At 42.0% G+C, this 19848-nt stretch overlaps 1 protein-coding gene across 3 annotated transcripts in view; it reads left to right on the top strand.

Moving 5' to 3' along the window:
• Positions 1-19848, top strand: part of LIFR (LIF receptor subunit alpha) — a 68917-nt gene that overhangs the window by 3916 nt on the left and 45153 nt on the right. For 2 of the 3 annotated variants that reach the window (XM_074328983.1, XM_074328981.1), the window contains exons 2-5: positions 1050-1105; positions 15458-15618; positions 17017-17131; positions 19482-19621. In XM_074328983.1, the coding sequence (XP_074185084.1) occupies positions 1098-1105; positions 15458-15618; positions 17017-17131; positions 19482-19621 (424 nt within the window). In that variant the 5' untranslated portion in view covers positions 1050-1097. The remainder of the gene's footprint in view (positions 1-1049; positions 1106-15457; positions 15619-17016; positions 17132-19481; positions 19622-19848) is intronic. The other variant, XM_074328982.1, reaches the window with a different exon arrangement.

A 19848-nucleotide genomic window follows, 5' to 3' on the forward strand; every position in this document is an offset into this window, starting at 1 on the left:
TCTAGGTCAGTTGCATTTGATTGCTATTACATGAAATTAATGTATGAAGCCTTAAAAACATACCTGATTTTCCAGGACATGATAGTGATTTCTGAGTCATTTAGTCAGAAGTTTCCTCTTTGATTTCAGTGGATTAACCATTTGCTTAAGTGTGAAATTTTAAAAGATGCCTTTTTGTTTTTTGTTTTTCTTGTATACAGAATGTCTTAATTCTTTTGAGCTAGTGACAGACTAATGAACACATATGTGGATTTTATGCAGGTACTTTTTTTTTTTTCCTCTCAGGAAGAATGTGTGCATGTTCTATTTCAGGGAATATCAGGAACTGTGGTATTTCCTCTTCCGAACTTCTAATCTGTTTGTCCTTCTAAATATATGTTCCTTTATGTTAATTGAAAGCTCGGGAAATGAGTTTTGGGCCAAACAATTGTTATAAACATCTCATAGGGATCTGTTGTCTTTATCTTGCCTGTGACTTTTGGGCTCCCGTTCAACATCAGGAGTTCTGTGATCTTGTAGAATGAGCATTTTTAATTATTTCATTTCCAATTCTAATTGGTCGATACCAGAACCCAGTAAGTTGTTTCCATGTAAGATAAGTTTATCTTTCACCCCTCTCTTAGAAGCTCTGTGCAAACACTCGGTAAAGAATGGATCCTGTGACTCCTAAATCTTAAGCTAAGTCACTGTCATTGCAGCGAAGGCTCTTCATTCAGGCAAATAGCAGAAGCAGCACGTAAGCATCTGTTTTACATGGAACTGGTTGTGGTAAATCTGGAGACTTAGATGTTTGAGTTGAAGTACTTTTACTACTTCCTTTACATTTCCTTTGTGAACTGTAGACACGCAGGAATTCCCAATTCATTCTACATTGTCTGTATTCCAACACGTACCCTTCTCACCAGTTGATGCTGCTACTCCTGTGAGCGAAGGGTGTGTTGTATGTTTTATGTTGGAAGTTGAGAAAAACTTCTGGTGGGTGAATTTTTCCTGTACTTTTGCGCAGAGGTGAGAACCTCTTGGCTCTTACCCATTTTTCTCGTTTGTAGGGCAGGTACCGAGGAAGACTGGGAAGGTCTGCCTATAGATGAGAATACATGTGTTGGTAAGTGGCAGTACCCTGAGAGGCCACAAGGAGGCGCTACTACTTCCTGAAAGTGTGTGGCTCTTTCCTAGGCTGGGGAGTGGGGCGGCACTTGGGATACTGAGGCCCCTCGCTGTGCTGTCCTCTTAACTGCTGTCAGAAGCGGGCTTGTCCAAGGAGACTCTGATCTGAGGACAGTTGAAATGGTGGTGGCAGGAACATCAGGTGGAAAATAACAAGTGGTGGCAGTAGTGCCTCCCTTTTCTAACATTAGAAATGCTAATGGAGCAGTGAGTTGTAGACATTCTACAGACAGAATTGTGTGTGTCTGTTGCGTTGGGGTCTGGGGGTAAGCTGGAGAGAAGTAAGAATTCCCCACTAGAACGTCGGTGCTGCAGCCCCTGAGGGTGCCAGCCTTAAAGCTTGGGTGCCAGCCAATCCTATCCACCGCCATACCAGTGAGGTCCTGTTTCACATTTTATGTCTTGGTATTTATGGTGCAGTACAAAAGTGAAGGGGGCAGGAACATTCTAGAAACCTCTTCTAAGGAACAGTTAAAGTTGGGAGCAAAAATCTTCATCTAACTAGAACCTTATCCTATGTTTATTCCTTGAACATACCTGAATCACCAAAGTTTTACTATAGACGTAAAATTATTTTTCTTCGAAAGCCTGGGTCTGATTTCATGGAAGAACTATATAGAACTTAGAATGCAAAGCTCTTATGAGTAATCGGAATTTAAACATTCAAACACAACCAAAGGACATCTAGAATTTGAAAGCCAGAAGAGACCTCAGATCATATGGCCAACTTCTTAAGTTTACTGATAAAGAAACCAAGACCCAGCGGTGTTGTAATTTGCCCTAGTACCCAGTGGTTCCAGACTGGCGTCTTAACGGGTTTGCTGATTCTTCACTGCAGGGTTCTGGAACAGCAGCTCCTCAAAGGCAGAACTTGGGCTTCACCACTGTGCCTTAGCATGGAGCAGTGCCCAGCCCATACTGGGCATGCAGAGATTTGTGGAATAAATGAATATCTGAAAGGATTCGAGAACTTCAGATTGGACAATAGCTATAAGATAGTATATATAAATTTTCAAAGAATATACAATTTCTTGAGTTTTTCATTAAAAAATAGAACATGTTGCTATTAAAGCCCAAACTAGTAAGCCTAGTATTATTAGCCAGACAGGCAAGTGAAGATACGGTCTTTCACTTACTAGCTTGGCATCTTTCTGAGCCTGGTGTCACTAGGTTTTCTAGTAGTCATTCTTTTAAATTCAGTCTGCTGGGATCTGGTGTCATTAAAATTTTATGTTTTGTATTTGAAAACATGTACTTTAAAATCTAGCATTTGTTTTCTGAATTGTTTGCTGTTTTGCTAGATATATTTTATTAGTAGTTTCACTGTTTTTAGTACTTAGGGCTATGTAGGAATTTGATTGTTTAAAGACAAATCTAACCAACTGGAGGGTTTTGGAAATTGTCACTTTCAAATGCTACTGGTGGGTGTTTCGATTGTTACAACTTTCCAGGAGGGCAATTTTGTATTACTCATGGAAAGCCTCAAAAATGTGCCATGTCCCTTAGTCAGGCATTTCCACCACGAGGAATTTAAGGGAAAAAAAAATAAAGCATGTTGTACAGAGACCAATCTATGGCAGTGGTTCTTGCCTACCTGTGTGTGTGGACGTCCTATTCCTGTTAGGAGCTTTTTCCCCCAGGGTGATTCTTAACTTGGTAGGAAGTGTGCTTAGTGGGGTGTCGCAAAATCAGGAGGAAGGTGCTCTCTGAAAGTTTGGGGAAAACTCATCTCTAGATTCTGCTGATCTCCTCAAAAAGTACATGCAAAAAACCCTCTGATTTTCGAAGATGATTTTTGTGGTTTTGTTTATCATGGTGTGTATAAATGAGAAACAACTTAAATGCTCAATAATAGGAAGATTGATTACACAGATTGTGGTATATACATGCAATGGAAAACCCTTTGTTCATTAACGATGAGGTAGGGGAGTATTTATTGATGTGGAAAGATACTCAAAATTTGTAAACTGAAAAAGCAGATTGCAAAACTGTGTGTAAGTTGATCTAAGTTTTTGTTTTTGTTTTTGGAGGGTGAATGTGTGTGAGAGAGGGAGTGTGAGTGTGTGTGTGTGTGTGTGTGTGTGTACAGTTTCCTGATTATGTAGGAAAATTATATACCAAATTTTAGGTGAGATTATCTTTGTTGAAATTACAGGTGACTATTATTCTTTTTATTTTCCTGATTTCCAACATGTAAAGCATATTACATAGTAAAAAGGATGAGATCAGATCCCATTTCCCATTTACTGGTTTTATGACCTTGGGCAGGTTCTGCGTCTGTTTCCTTATCTGTAAAAATGGGGATAGTAACGTCAAGCACACAGTGCCTGCATGTAGAGGTGGACAAGTGTTCCCTTCAGGTCACCAATCAGATACAATGATTGAGGTCAATATCATATTCCTATTAATACCGGATTTCAAGCAGAATAATTTTATTTTATAACTTACATCAAACTGTTGTGAAAAACACTTGGGGGCATTCTAACAAAATATTGCTGCTGGTCTCTGGGAAATATTTTGTTGAGTCTTTACATACTTAAAACAAATTCTTTCCGTTGACAAGAAATGATATTTTGAATCGAGACTTTTTTTTTTTTTATTGTTGTCTTCAGTAATCCTATATAAGTTCTTGGAGGTCAGGGTCTGATCTTTCAGAGTTGTTGGAATGCAATGTGATTCATTCATTCAATAGCTATTCCTTTTTCTTTTTTTCCTGCCAGGCAGTGGGTAGGCATCAGATATGCAGCCGTGCCCAGAACAGACATGCCCCGCCCCGTGAATGACATAGGACGTGACACGGCCAGGGCCAGGAGGCACACACACTCAGTGCATGGTGGTGGTACAGCTGACAGTCAATTAGGCCTCATTTCCTCTCCTTCAGTTTTAGAAGAAACTTTGTTGTTGTGTTCGTTTTCAGTGAACACAAACACGCCTCCTGCTTATTCCACAAACTACAGTAAGGAACAGACTAGGTTATTTCTCCTTGACATTCACCAATGATTTAGTGATGGCTTATATTATACATGTGTGAGAATATCCTAGGCTAATAGGCTTAAAATTGCTACTATATATATCTTTGAAAGACTTGCCTTTTTGAGATTATCTTTTATAAAATTACTGAGATAGGTTCCTACTAATAAATTTAAGATGAATGGAATTCATGGATATTCTATTTGAAAAATTCCAGCACATAATCTTAACTGAGGATGAGGGCGTAAAGCATTCAGTGTAAAATAATGTTTCCATCTGACAGTCTACAGAACTACATTAATTGTGTAATTTGTTCCTTATGTAGGGACAATTTTATTTTTTGAGTTGGCAACCGTTGTAAATATTTTGATACAAAGTAGACTCTCATAAGTCACGAAAAATGTCTTGGAACTTTCATGACAAATACTCACCTTGCATTTTATTTTCTTTATTTGGCCTAATAAAAGAAGATGGTTTCACAAATCATTTTTTCTTGTTCTTGTGTTGAATGCATGGTAGCTTAAGTCATGTCACAGGTCGGAGCCATCAGCGAAGTCAACATTTGATTCTTTATTTATCACATATTTTTTTCTGTCTGCCCCACTGTTGTCCATAACCCAGTTTACTCCCCCTGCCCCCACTGGAACCAGCAGTTCGCTTTCTTTTTTTGGTTGGGGAGGGGGACAGTTTTCACAAAGAAACACTCTTAGTCCCTCTTAATAAGATGTACTGAATATGTAATGGCAAAGAGAGTGCAACCAAGCTGTGTTGACATGCAGACATTAGACTGTTGGCTAGACAGAATTTAGCCAACTCGCCCTTTCTCAGATGCCAGCGTCAATGAAATTACAGATGACTCTGTTTTGGAACATTCAGCTCACAAATAGTCAAGCTGTGATTGCTGTGCTCATGTGTTTCATGGACTATCCCTGGGATCAAAAACTCATGCATGCGGGGACAGTGGAAGTCTCTACTTGCTGAGTGGGGGTGATTTGCTTTTTGTCTTTATGCTTTTAATAGAGACAATAGGAACCGTTTCACTTTCTTCTCAGTTCTACTACAAGATAGACAACAGTGATACTCTGGATGGCAACTGACATTTGTCTCAGTGTTGGGGACCAACGAGGACAGACTGGGAAGGTTGCATGTGGAGCAGTGTGCATGCGCTGAGTGTTGAAGAACGAGTTGGTGTTTCTCAACTGGATTAGGACGAGTGGCGTGAGCAGGCCATTCCAAGGAGAGGGCATGGTGTATGCAGTGACACAGGATGACAACCTGGCACGTTTGGTGGGACTCGAGCACAGGGGCAGTGTGGGGCAGTGGCAGAGATGGGATTGGGCCATTAGGCGGCACGAAACAGCAGAGCCTCAGGATATGCTAAGGTTGCCACCTTTTCTGGTCGACCAGGGAAAGCTGTGGAAAATTTCAAGCGTGCGAGACTGCCATTTCAGAAGGGTGACTCCAGGTTGTGCCCTGGAGGGTTTGGGAGTCCAGCGTCCAGTGAGGAACGCTGCAGTGGTGCAGGCCTGGGGGAGGGCCCCCAGCCAGGCTCCAACTAGGCCTGGCCCTGGAAGCTTGTCTGTATTTTCTTTATAATGTCGAGGCAGTGACACATGCAGTAGTAATGACTGCAAGCTCCTCTCATGCTCGATCTGCCATGCCCCTTTTTAAAGCTTCTGATTAAACTTAGTGAGAAAGCATTAGTGTGTTTAAAGCTCTCAAATACGTTGATGTCTTATCCTTAAGTTGCTAAATGGTCAAGGGGTCCCTAAGGGTGGGTGGTATTATAAAACTGGGAGCAGGTGAAGTCCAGAGTGACAAGGTAGCCGCTGGAGCGGAAGCTGTTGATCAGACAGTACCAGACGGTCATTTATACGACGCAGAAGTCCTGGGGACCTAACGTACAGCACGGTGACTGTAGGGAATTGTACTTACTGCCTTGTGTACGTGAAATCTGCTGGGAGAGGAGATCGCAGCATTTTCACCACACACACACAGAGGAAGGCAAGTGTGAGCTGACAGATGTGTTAATTAGCTTGGTGTGGTAATCATTCCATAATGTAGGTGTATGTCAAATCATCACATTGTGCACTTTAAACGTATACAGTTTTATTGGTCAGTTATAACTCCCTAAAGCTGGGAGAAAAAAATAGGAAGTAGGTTGCACTTATGGAGAGATGGGATAAGAATACTTAGAGTAAGGTTTATATCGGAGTGAGAATTAATGATAATTTGGGCAGTAATATAGACAATGATAATAGCTTATGTTTCATACTAATAATACCTTAAATGTTGGGTTATCTGCTTACGAATTTTTCAGACTAAAAATGAATCCTCCCATTTTAATACCACCGGAGGACAGCATTTTAGACATGTTTTGTGATAAAACGAGGAGACAAACACTTACTGCCCCTCTTCTCATTATTTTGGCAGTTATAGTACATTCTTGGCCCATTTCTTGAACCAGTCTTCCGTGTTTTTCCCACACATTGCTGCCAAATCATATTTCGTCGAACTTGTATCTATTCATTTTATGCATGTTGTTGTTGCTATCCTCCTCATTTGATTTTGCTCCCTGAAATTATCAACGCTAAATTGATCTTATTAGATTAGGTCGTTGGCTTAGTTTATCAGAATACTCATTATTACATCCAGTATTGGCTACTTTGCCCATTTTTTTTCATCCACAGATTTGATGAATGTGCTCTTTTTTTTTTTTTTTTTTAAATCTTCACCCAGTTCATTAATGAGAATGCCAAAGCACCCCAGAACTCGATCACGTCTGTGCGTAACCTTTGTCCAGATACCCGCATCCGTGCGTTCGCACCGTTTGCGTCCGGCTGATCACTGGCTGTTTTTTACAACCTGTATTTCTTCATCTTGCTCATAAGTGTCTTTCAAGCATCTGATAAGATTTTGTTCAGACTGAGGTGGTGGCTGGTTTTTTTTTGTTTCCTGAACATCCACTGCCTGACCTTTGTCACGATGTGATAAATGGAAGTGCTTGGTAAAGCAGGTGATATTTCCCCCCAAGAACAGCATTCATTTGGGCAGCGGGTGGGTGTGACCAGCATTCCAGGTCACATTCTTCTTCTCCAAGTTCATAGAGGTGACAAACACGCTGTCACATCTAAGCATAATACAACTATAAATTTTTGAATGACATTTAAAGTATGGAAAGTAGGCCCTGGATCATAGTTGTGTGATTTTAGAAATATTAGGGGATGTGTCCGATATTTCTGTCACCTAGTCACTAGGTGACTAGGAATAGGGACTGGAGCCCAGGACTTCGGACTCCGGTTCAGTGAACGCTTGCCCACATCTTTCAGTTTGGTATAATGGTCTAGAGATGAGATTTGTAGTCAGACCTGGATTCAAATCCACGTTCTGCCTCCAACTAGCTGTGTGACCTCAAGCAAGTTTCAGAAACCTCTCTGTGCCTCATTTTCCTTGTTATAAGAAAGGGGAGAATAACGATACTGACCTCATAGAGTTGTCACAGGGATCAAATTCGATATGCATTTAAAGAATTTAACACAGTGCCTGCTTGTAATAAACAATGCATAAATAATGCATAATATCAGAAATATAATATCTGTGAATTCTATATCATCATGATTGACTCAGCTAAAACCAGCATTTCAACTACATAAAACTATTACATATTAATATTTTTTCCTTCTTAGAATTTAAAAAGGACTTAAGGGTAGTTTTACCCCATGTAGTTAAAAAGAAAACTCCTGCAATTTAAGCCGATGTTGTCTTTTGACTCACATAGTTTTCTCTAGCAGACCAGTGCGTTCTAAAGCATACTGTTCACCTTTCTCTTCAGAACATAAAGAACCAGTTGGGTCCTCACCACAGGCCCATTGGAGTGGATTTGTTCGGTTCACTCAATAAATCCTGACTATGTAGCACATGTAAAACCTTCTTATGTGCAAGGTCAGTCTCTGCTCTTAGAGATCATAGTTAATGATTATGATAATTAATTATAAGAAAATATGGTGGGAGGTAGGGGAAGAAAACTCTCTGTAGCACCTGGGCTGATGTGATGTGCCCCAGGTGCGACTTAAAGGAAGCGCAGTGGGAGCATCCAGCGAGCGCTGGGATCTGGAGGTGATGGTCTGCAGGAGGCCCCGGCGGCAGACAGGCCCCAAGGCTGGGGAGTCGATGAGGAGGGCAGATTGTGGAGTCCTCGTTTGAATCGAGTCTGTCCCCTCTATAGTCTGAGCACTTCGTGGGCAGCCTCCTGACCGTTGGCCTGGAGCTTGAATGGATGATGAGGGTTAGAGAGAGAGAGAGGCGATTTGAAGCCAGGAGAGTCATTGTGGGAGATGGATTGTGGGAGGCCGTTGCTGGAGGCCATGAGATGAAATGAACTAAGTAGTGATTTAAATTACCTGTGCCTCTGGAGGCCTGAGCCAGAGCAGTGGCAATGAAAATTAGAGGGAGAGGTGAGTGGAAAGAATCAAGGTGTGTTTTGGAGGTAAAACTGGTAAGTAAGTAGGTGGAAGGGATGAGGAAGGAGGGGGAGTCAGGAGAGGCTAGTTCACGAAGCGGGACAGGAGCATAAGAGAGCCAGTCTGGAAGGGAAAGTGAGTTCAATTGTGTGCATGTGGAGCTTGGAAGGAGTCTATGAAGTATCCCAGTGGATACGTAGTAGCTCAATGTTTTGTTATTCCTGTCCTGAAGGACCTCAGCTGAGTGGATTTGTATAGATAAACAAGAAATTGGCCAGCAGATGGTTAATCTGTAACAGGGAAGGGGCCAATACTGGAAATACAGATTTGGGAGTCATTGGTTATGAGTGGAGGGTAAAGCCACGGGAATAGGTGGTGCTGTTCCCCGAGGGCTGTGCGGTGAAGAAGCAGTGGGCTCTGAAAGCATTCCCACCAGGAAGCTGAGAAGGAATGGTACGCTGCGGCATCGCGTGGCGGTGGGGGAGGAAATGGGTTATTTAATTAATAGTGTTGGGATAAGTGGTAACCATTTTGGGTGGGGGGATGGTTCCTCTTGGCATGAGAAAGAAGTTTTGATCAGAAACCATAAAGGACAAAATTGAGAAATCTGACTTAATGAAGAATTAAACAAAAACCTCATTGGAAAGTAAGAAAGCAAACCAGGAAATACATTTGCAATGTATATAATAACAGAGTTAATATGCATCTTATGATATTTCTTTCTTACCAAGTAGTGAGGAAAAGATTAATGCCTAATTAGAAAAATGGGCAGAAGAATAAGCAGTTTATAAAGTGTTGCAAATTATCAATAAACATATGAAAAACTATTTTGACTACACAACCAAGAAAATGCCATTTATGGCCAAACAGTTGAAAGAGATTAAAAAAAGAGAGAGTTAATCCTTGACCTTGGTGAGTGTGGAGACGCAGGTACTGGGAAGTGGAGCTGTTTCTAATTCTTTTTGAAGGTAAGCTTTTTATCATGCTTTCTTGCATGTTAAAGGTCTCTTGGATATTTTTGAACAGGAAGGGATGTTTTTCAGATTGTTTCTTTAATAGTAGAGGGTTCCCCCTTGTGATAGAGGAAAGAAACAAGTGTATTTGTTTGATAGACATTTGTTAACATTTTTTAAAGGCTGTTGCGTGCCAGTCACTTACAGCCTAGCTGAGGTGGGAGATGAGTATATTATATAAGCCACTGTTCCATGTGGTAGAGCTTCAGAGGACCCTGCAGGGTGAGAAGGACTGGAGTACGGAGAACATTGCCTACGGGAGAACATAGACGCAGTGGTTTGAGGGGAAGCCCCAAAGCCAGTGGGAGTATGGGGTGCTTGGGGAGCTGCAAATGGTTAGCCCTGCTCTAGTTTGGAGTGGGGCGGAAAAAGGGGAGGCCACTTGAAGGGCTTTTTCTACCAGGCTGACCAGGAGCTTGATGTTGGAGCAGGGGGAGCCTTGGAAAGGCGATGAACTGGAGTGACGTGCTCAAATCTGTTCTGACGAACTGAAGTTGGTAGTGAACAGGCTCTTGAATTAACAGAAGTCCTCACTGGAGCGCCGATTACCAAAACCCACACAGAGCGTTGCAAGGATCCTAAAAACAAGAAGTCCAGATGACTGTGGATAAAAAATTCCCAGGAAATGCAGACAAACTTAAAAATTGACAAGAATATTCTATTTGAATCACAGACCAAGAAATAACTGGTTATTTTGGAGAAACAATATCCTGCATAATCCACAAAGGTATATTCTTAAAAACATAGCAAAACTTAAATTTCAGTTTTAAATTATTTTCCTGCATGCAGAATGCAAATTAAAATATGGTAATGGAAACTGTAAGCAGTCGAGCTGTCCTCTGACTTAGATTGCCAAACTTCCTGGTTGGCAGTGCCCGTAGTGTTTCATTAATGTTTTTACCCAGGTGCCCCCAGGTCAAAAGAAATACCTCACAGTTCTTTTTATGAAGTAGTTAGGTGCAAACAACCTAAGGAGTATTTATGACCTGACACTTTAACAGCAGTTTGAAAAATAATGCATATCAACTTAAAAATAACATTTTTATTTCATTCTGAAAAAGCCCCACGTGTGAACCTGTTGGGTACTGTGTAACTTCTCAAACCTTGGAGATTGAGTGGGCATGCCACACTCGTTTCCATTTCTACATTGAGTTTTGGGTGGTACTTGTGTTTCATCACAGCAACCAGTGACCCTCTCCTTCCCCTGTCACAAAGACATGACGTCATTGAAAGGCATGTAGCGTGACCTAGCATTGAACCTGAACTACCTTGAGCTAAAGGTCCTGACAGTGTTGAACAGATGTCATTTTCTTTCCTTTGAAAATTTAATACACACTATAATACCCAGTTGGTTTGCTTCTGTGGCTTGGGGCACCTCTGTGCATGGTTTGGGAACCGCAGCCCTGACTTACGTTCCCGGTGTTGGCAGTACTGGGGTTAGTTAGCATGAAGCCTGAAAATCAACGCGTGCTTCGTGGACATACATTCATTTTTCTTGCTATGCATTCATCCCTCAGCCGGCTGCGAGTTTCGAGTGTCTGCTCCATGCCAGGCACGTGCTGGACACTGTGGCTAGCAGTGCACGCCTCCTAAGGAGCTTACGGCCTCTGGGAAGAATTACAAAATTGGGAAGTGATGCATTCGGGCAGCGGCCAGCAAAGTTAACATAAGGGGCCAGGGAGTAAATATTTTAGGCTTTGTAGGCCATGCAGCCTCTGGAAGTTACTCAGCCCTAACACTGTAGTGGGAAAGCAGCCATGGGCAATACATAAACAGTGGGTATGACTGTGTTCTAGTAAAACTATTTACAAACGTAGAGGTGGATCGAATTTGGCTCATGGGTCATAGTTTGTGCAACCCCTGTAACAGGGATGTAATGAAAGTGTCCTGGGAGCAGAAAAAGGAGCAGCTAACCTTTGGGGGAATCCCAGAAGATATTGCAGAGGTGATGCTGAGCTCTTCCACCTCCTACCAGAGCTTCCCAGGTGACTCAAGGGCAGTGGCAGAAAGGAGTACAGAGGAAATTCCAGGCACAAGGAAAAACGTGCAAATAAACTCATGGAGGGCTCCCGCAGCTTGGAGAAGTATTGATTTTAATGGGACCTGGAATGAGATTGGGGCAGGGGGGTGTGGGGTGGGTACACAGTGCTTCCCTGCGTTCAAACTCAAGTTTCGTGGACCGTTTTACTCATTTATTTGTTTTCTACCTCATTTTGGGGGGTGAATTACATCCTCTAGTAATAGCCCCTAGAGAATGGGCGAACTGTGCCTTGCACCTGCCTGGGGAGTTTACGTGCTCCGCCCCTCCAGGCATTCGCACGGGCGCTCTGCTGCTGCCTCAAGAGACAGCTATCCTATTTTTGAAAATTAGCTCCTGAAATTCTATAAAAATGTGTTCTCCTTTAAGAATAAAGCCTTGGTGGGGGGAAAAAGCAAGTTCTGATAATGCTGCTATCAGAAAGGAGCAGAGACAAGTTCCACCTGTGCCTGATTTCCCCTAGAAGTACACGTACCTTGGCAGGCTCTGTCCCTGTCCTGGCCACAAATAAGTCCATCTGAAAGTTTTGCTTGGTACAAAGCCCAGATCTATTACAAGCATCATATTATATCACCTAAATGAGTTACTCAAAGTTTTCTATGTAAATGTGACGGCAAAACCAAGTCTTCCTTATCATCCTGCCTGTTTTCCGTTAAGCAGGCCTTGGTGACGCTGCCTGTGGTTCTTCTGTTCCCGAGCACCTGCCCTGGGCTCGCCGGCCTCCTGAGGGGTGGCCCTGACCTGGTGCTCCTCCGTCTGCCTGCTTGCCGCCTGCCAACAGGAGCGGACTCTTGCAGCTTAACTTTGGGAAGTTTCTCATGGGGACCCTGAAAGGCGCCGGGCTCTGTGCTGCAGGGCTGGCGGCCAAAGCAGGGAAGGATTAAGTGATTTGCCTTCAGTCACACCACCCAGTAAATGGAGCCAGGATGAGAGTCTGAGTCCACCTGGCCCAGAGCTCGTCCTTGGCTGCCTCCGGCCCCCTCTTGCCACTTCGGGGACACACTTCTCTTTTCTGGAATAACTGTGACTTTGTAGTGAGGGTCTGTCTCATTTCAAGATAACATTTAGCCAGTCCGTGAATATGGTTTGTGACCACTTTTGTCTGCTTTGTTGAGTTATTCCTGCACACGCTATGTAATTCTATAACATTAGCAACTGGCATTTTAGACATTCCACGAATGCATTTTCATTCTAATGAGTAAGCTTGATGATAATGGAATTGACTAGGAAGTTGTTCATCCAGAAAATAATTGAACACTTAAAATGTGTGCTCGTGCCTTGTGCATGCTTTGGTTATATTTATTTAAGCTATTTGGCATTCATTTCCTCGTTTTTTGACAGTACTCAGCCATAATCAAGAAGAGATATTGCCATTTCCTTTCTCTAAGAAGAATGTTTTTTAATTCTCTTATTAGGCTTCGGTTATTTAGATGTTGGATTTCCTTTCCTTTATCAAGTCTGTTTCTCATATTTCCTCTCTCATGTTTTCTATTTTTGTCTTCTTTTTTCTTAGATTGCTCAATGCTTTTATCTGTCGTTTTAGAAATTTTAATATTAGGCAATGTATTTAACTTAGAAGAGCTATTTTCATTTCTGATTATTCCTTTTTCATTGCATCCTTTTCTTGTTTCTATGGCTGTGCCATGTTTGCTCAGAGAATACTATTTAGAGGTGGTTATCTGTCATCTGTTGTTTTTTTGTTTGTTTTTGTTTTTAGTTTTCCTGTTTTCCACATTATCCCTATTTTCTCTGGGAATAATTTTTATTTTCCTTTTGGTTATCTAATTTAGCCTGAATTTCTCTTTAACGTTGTAGGCTTTGTGATCCTTGGTTGTCTGTTCCAGTATAGGAATGAGACAACATTAGGCCTGACAAGGAGAACATTGGAGGGACTTGTTGCCTGGTGGCCTTTGTTCAACAACAGGGGACAGGGACATCTTTACTCTGAAGACTCCCTCAGTGTCAGATGTGGAAAGCTTTCCTGTTTGGCACTTCTGTCTTTGCTAGCTGCTCTGATTTCCTCACCTGTTCTCTTACATTCTGTGTGGAGTGGGGAGCAGGAGCATATCAATGTTGGCTTTGAATCCTTTAGTTTCAGCCCCAATAAGTCACTGCCTTCTCCTTCATGTACCCCTAGAGAATTTAAATGGCACCGCCCTTCCTCCATCATTCTATTTCCACCAAATCTAGTAGCCATCTTTGTTCTTATGAGGTCTCCCCTATACCTCACACAATACACAGAATACACTTATAGCACTTACTGTGTGCTCGGCATTACTCCAAGTGCTTTACATATATTTACTCATATAATCTTCACAACAAACTTATGAGGAAAATACAGTTATCCCTACTTTACAGATAAGAAACCGAGGCACGCAGAGGTCAAGATCGCCCGGTAGGTGGCAAAGCTGGGGTTCAGACCCCATCTGTGATTTTAACCCCCGTGCTGCCCTGCCTGGAATGCACCGATCGGTGAGACCCCACCTCTGGAACAGCCTGATTCTGACCGCCTCGTGCCATCTACACTCTTAGAACCCCTGTCCTTGGCGCTGACATTTTCATTTGGACTGTGGTTTCCCTGCCTCTGCTCTCCTCCCCTAGAATCTGTCTTCCAAGTGGCAGCTGGAGAAATCTTCCTAAAGTGTAAATCGGATCGTGATCTTCCCTGATTAAAACACTATGGTGGTTTCTCATCTCAACCTCAGTAAACTCCGTTTCCTTTCGATGGCCATGAGGCCCTCTGTGGCCTGCCCAGCCCACGTCTCCGACTTGTCACCCGCCTCCCGTCCTGGGAAGCTTGTTCTTGTCTTAGGGTCTGTGTATTCGCTCCTCTTTCCTCTGATCGTATCATGCCAGTCTTGTCATCAGTCAGATGTCAGCTCAGGCAGCAGACTTCACTCACACGTTCTCACATACGTTGACTTACTCTAGTTTTTCAAGTGCGTACCAGGATCTGAAATTTCTTACTTGTTTGTATATGTGTCTCTGTGTGCCAGAGCCTAAGCCACATTGAGGGCAGGGGTTTTGTCTAGTTCAGTGTTGTGCCTTCTGTGCCTGTATGAGGGAAGGCCTGGCACTCAGCGTTTGCTGGCAAGTACCCAGGAGCTCTCGGCTGAGCAGTACCTGCCACTGTCCCCACCCCTCCCTGCCACCCACCAGACCCAGGCGCTGCTCCTTTACAGGCGTTCAGTTTGCAAGAGCTCCGTCTTGCAATCTCTTCTCGCAACGTCCCTGTCCTGTTACATTTGTTGTGATGTTAAACTTTAGTCATTTGTGTGTTATTATCAATATTTTTGTCACATCTACAAACACCCTGTATTATTATTTACTCCAGTTTTTGCTCTTTAAACTATTCAAATGTATATGAAATAGAAACTTTATGTCACAGTGTAAATGGAAAAGAAAACCGATATTGTCATAAATAAGTGACTATAAAAATTAATATATCCTAATTAAAATTTAAAATGTCATTCTACATATCACTTAAAATTGTCAAAACTTCAGTTTTATGCACCATTTTTCTTTACCTTAGTAACATTTGCGTGGGGAGTTGATAAACATGTATTCAGTTATAATCTTGAACTTGAATCCTATCACTTGAAAATTGACCCTATAATAGATCCCTGAAGCAACAGCTGTGTCTGATTTTAAATGTCTCCTAAAGCCAAGTCAGCTTGAGTCCAGTATCCCCAAAGTTAGTAATGTACAGTATGTTTCAGTAGTTGTCAGGATCCACTTTCAGCGTTCGTGTGCACAGCGTAAGGCCCATGTTTGCAGCAATCTGAATACCATTTGAACTTCTCATCTAGGACTGAAGACATTGCACGGATGGTGGACATTTCCTTATGTTTGAGACAACCATCCTGGATGGTGGACAGTAAAAGAATGAGGATAACTTCAAATTCCCGGTGGCTCTTATCAGCATTTATTCTTCTATGCTTAATGAATCAAGTAAATAGCCAGAAAAGGGGTAAGTGCATCAGAGTCATGGAGAATGAACCGATTACATTGCCATCTTGTGCTTTTATTGAAACCTTTAGGTTTTCAGTGGTTAAAATCCATTTCTTTGTCTTCTTTTTTCTATGTTCTTTTGGTTTCTTTTAAAAGGGCCCTTAAAATGTCATGTACAATGAAATCAAGTATCTTTCTTTAATAACATTTATTTTCATCTTATTTAAATACTTTAAGAATGTTTGTGTAGAGGTTAACCTGGCTTATTTCTAGAAAGACTATTATCATCCTTCTGCCCTGGGTTCAGTTGTTATATTATTTCCGTAATTAAACTGCTCTTCTCTTTTCCCCGAGATCACCATGGAATAAGTTGATTACGATTACTGATGGTTTCTAATGGGAACGCTTGTAATGTTTTTGTTTTCTATCTTATATAAATAGCTTTATAATAATTTATTGCTATCATGAATATCATGCCAACTGTACATAAAAATTAAAGAAAAAACTTTTTTCATAGACACTTATATAGAGGATCTGAGATAGAATACCTTTTATACACTATAATTACGTTTTTCCCTTCCCTCCCTCTCTTCCTTCTTTTTTCCTTTTGTCCTCCTTCTTTCCCTCCTTCTTGTACCCTCCATTTTTCTTTCTTTTCATTTCCCGTTTAGAGTGACATGTTTTTCATTGTGTAGTGCTTACGTATTCCGTGACATAATGTTATTTTACAGATATCGGTACTATTAGGATTGTAATCTTCTGAATTATTTGTTACTTTTCAGTTGTTGACACCCACATGAAATGTATATTTTTGAGTCCTGTGTGAGTTCATTACTGTATAAATTTAATATGCTTCATAAAAACCTAAAGGTTGTTAGTGGGATTTCTATGTAGGTGGTATTCTGGTAGCGAGCGGTAAAGCAGTAGGGCCTGGGAGTGTTTAGAAGCTGTGTTTGTGGGCATGGGAAAGACATTATTTTTACCTAGAGCTACTTTTTTTTTTTTTTTTTTTTTTTGGCAAATAGGGCTATGGAGATTAAAGTTATCCCAGGCCCTCTCGTGGTCTCATCGCTGAATCTACACAGGCACTCCCTCTACTTAGCTTAGTTGCCTGGAAGTGGAATTTTTGATAGAAGCCTAACCTCTAAGTGGTTTAGTGGTTGGCCCACTTTCATCAGGTTACTCTCGAGCTTTTTTAAGCCAGAGCTACAGAAAGAAATATAAAACCAGTCACCTCCTGTGACAGCAGGTTCAGCTCAGCACAGAGAACATGGACCCTTTGCAGACATATATGCTTGTGCTTACGATCGAAAACTGTTTAACTTATTGACATTTTGCAATGTAGTTAAATTATTAAGCATGGTGTGTGTGTGTGTGTGTGTGTGTGTGTGTGTGTGTGTGGTTTCTCCTTCTCCAGGGGCTCCTCATGACTTGAAGTGTATAACTAACAATTTACAAGTGTGGGACTGTTCTTGGAAAGCACCCTCTGGAGCGGGCCGTGGTTCTGTTTATGAAGTTTGCATTCACAACAGGTAATAGAAACACATTGATTACTTTACAGGTACAACCCCAAAATGTTAGAGCATAAGATTTTGTTGTGTAAATTTGTAAATGAAATTTCAAGTCTTAATTCTCTATTTCCTAAAAATTGTGAATCTTACATTAATCAAGATGTAAACAAACCTTTCTCCTGGCCAAACCTGTGTTTCTCTTACGAGTAGGGAGCACACTTCTCCTGTGCTGTGGGTTCTCATCTGCTGTGGAAGGTTCACTGGTCTATCCCAAACCATCATCTACCTGTATAAGTTAGGCTGATGTTTTAACTATGCCTAACAGGGGATGTCGGTAATAGTGGCTTAACAGGTCGGCATTTACTCTCACGTACATGGTCTGGAGTAGGCAGTTCAAGGCTGACGTGGTGTGTATGGCTGGGAGAGACCCAGGTTCCTCTGTATCATGCTACTCTGCCATCTTTAGCATGTGATCTCATGGTTCAAGACGATGCTTGAGGAGAGGCTATCATGTCTACATTCCAGAAAGCAGGAAGGAAAAGAAGGTGTTTTTTTTCTTTAAGGAGACTTCTAAGAAGTCCCACACACCTCTGCTTCCATCTCATTGGCAGAACTTAGGTGGGTAAACCTAGTTGCACAGAGGCCGGGGCATGCCCTCTAGCTGAATGGCAGTGTGCCCAGATAAACAGTGGGTTAATGCTATTAAGGAAAGGGGGGAAGTGGATGTGAGGAGGCAAGTGGCAGGTTCTGTCACACCACCTGACCCTCTCAGGTAATGTTGGAGTGGGCTAGAAGCTCCGGAGCCTGGACTTGAGGCCTTTGGGCTGCCTGCAAGCCAGAGTGATTCCTCTCGCTTTCCCCTGATCCCAGCAGGGCACTGGATTATTTCGGGGTAATTTATCAGCCTGGATGAGTTCAGGTGTGTTGCAGAAACAACTCGCACATCTTATTTTCTGCTGTGAAAATAAAGGATGATTTCCTGCTTGTGTTTTGTGTGTTCTTGGGTCAGCTGACATCTCTGGCCCCTGTCTCTTCCTTAGGGCCTCGAACCGAGGGGCCCTCACCCTCCAGCGCTCAGGCAGTGTGGCCAGGGAAGGAGGGAGGGGAAGGAGGGAGCACAGCCTGTGCTGGCTTTTAGAGCTTCCTTCCTGAAGTGATAGGTGTGACTTTCACTCCAGTTTCTCTGCAAATAAAGTCACATCACCATGCTTTGCTTCAGAGGAGCAGGGAAGTGCAATCCTACTGTGAGTCCAGAAGGGAAGAACCTGAAAAATTCAATACGTAGTACTAAGGAGCCACAGGCCGCACAGAGGGGAAGTTAGTTCCGGCTTCCCACGAGTGCACAGTGAACAGATCCTAAGAAGCTTCTGTCGAGAGCTGACAGAACTATATGTGAAGGGCCAGGGGGCTTTGGCTAAGGAGTCCAGCGGCCCAGAGGGTTCTCGGAGGAAGTGTGCTTGTGGAGCAGGAATGCTCAGCGTTCTCAGCAGAAAAGGACAGAAGGACATTCCAGGCTGAAAGAATATTGGGTATAATGGCATGAACATATGAGATGGCACAGTTTAGAGAATTCAGGTGGCTTTGTGTTACTGGCACCAAAAGAAGCCTCGCTCCTATGAATTGACTTTCAAGCCCTCAGTCCTAAGTGGTAAACAGTGTGAAGAGGCCCGGGCTAGCTGCTGGGGCGGGGGCAAGGAGAGGGAGCCACCAAAAGTCCCTGTGCGTGAATTAAAGTGTTTCAAGAACTTAGAAATGTATATGAATAACAGTAAAAAGAATGTAAGTGTGTTCTATAAAGATACAAAGAGCCATAGAACCACAGAGGAAAAAAACACTTTTGTCTGAGAGATAATGGATGGGGAACTAGACACATTTTAAAAGCAGAACTGACGAGAAAGTTCTGTTCAATGAACCGTGAGCCAAGACAGAGCAGACAAATTGAAGGCATGATTTTAGAGGTGACAAGGAGCCAGTTTGCTTTCTGTGACCTGTGTCGTTGAGCACCACCTTAGTGTACATCTGATCTTGACGTATGGGGTGTTCAGGGAGGTAGGGGGTAAGGCTGCAAAGGGAAGTGGGGTGACCATTTGAAGAGCATGCTAAAATCCGAAATTTCTTGAAAAAATCATCTAGTCAGCTTTCAGTTTACTCAACCTTCTAGTACAATCTGGTTATTTTTCCTACACCCACATTGATGTACTTACCGTTAACCTCTCTTTTTTTCGTTCTTAAAATGCAGTGTAACCTGTCATGTTTTTGTATATAAAAGAGCATAAAGTATTTTCCAGTGCATTTTGTGTTAATCAACTTTTAATGAAAATTATACTGTTAATTTTATCTGCTGATTAAAATTTGATTTCTTATATTGCAGGTCCCATTCTTGCTATAAATTGGGGAAAACAAATACTAAAATCCCAACGCTTTTACCTGGTGATCATGAAATAACAATAAACCCTCTACATGATTTTGGAAGCTCTATAAGTAAATTCATACTAAATGAAAAAAATGTTTGTAAGTATTCGAAAATAACTCAGAACAGTGCTTTTGTTAGTGTTGTGTTTTGTAATTGGCAGAAATTGACTGTTCTTTTGAATTTCAGTTGTTATGCTAATACATTCACTTACCCAGCAGCCATAGTGTGGGTTGTGGAACATAACCACCATCAAGAGGAAACACACTTGTCCTCTAGGCAATCAGAATAGATGTCACAACATTCAAGATCCTTCTCAAAGTTGAAC

The sequence above is a fragment of the Rhinolophus sinicus genome, linkage group LG03 (genome assembly GCF_036562045.2).
Source record: "Rhinolophus sinicus isolate RSC01 linkage group LG03, ASM3656204v1, whole genome shotgun sequence".
Taxonomy (NCBI): domain Eukaryota; kingdom Metazoa; phylum Chordata; class Mammalia; order Chiroptera; family Rhinolophidae; genus Rhinolophus; species Rhinolophus sinicus.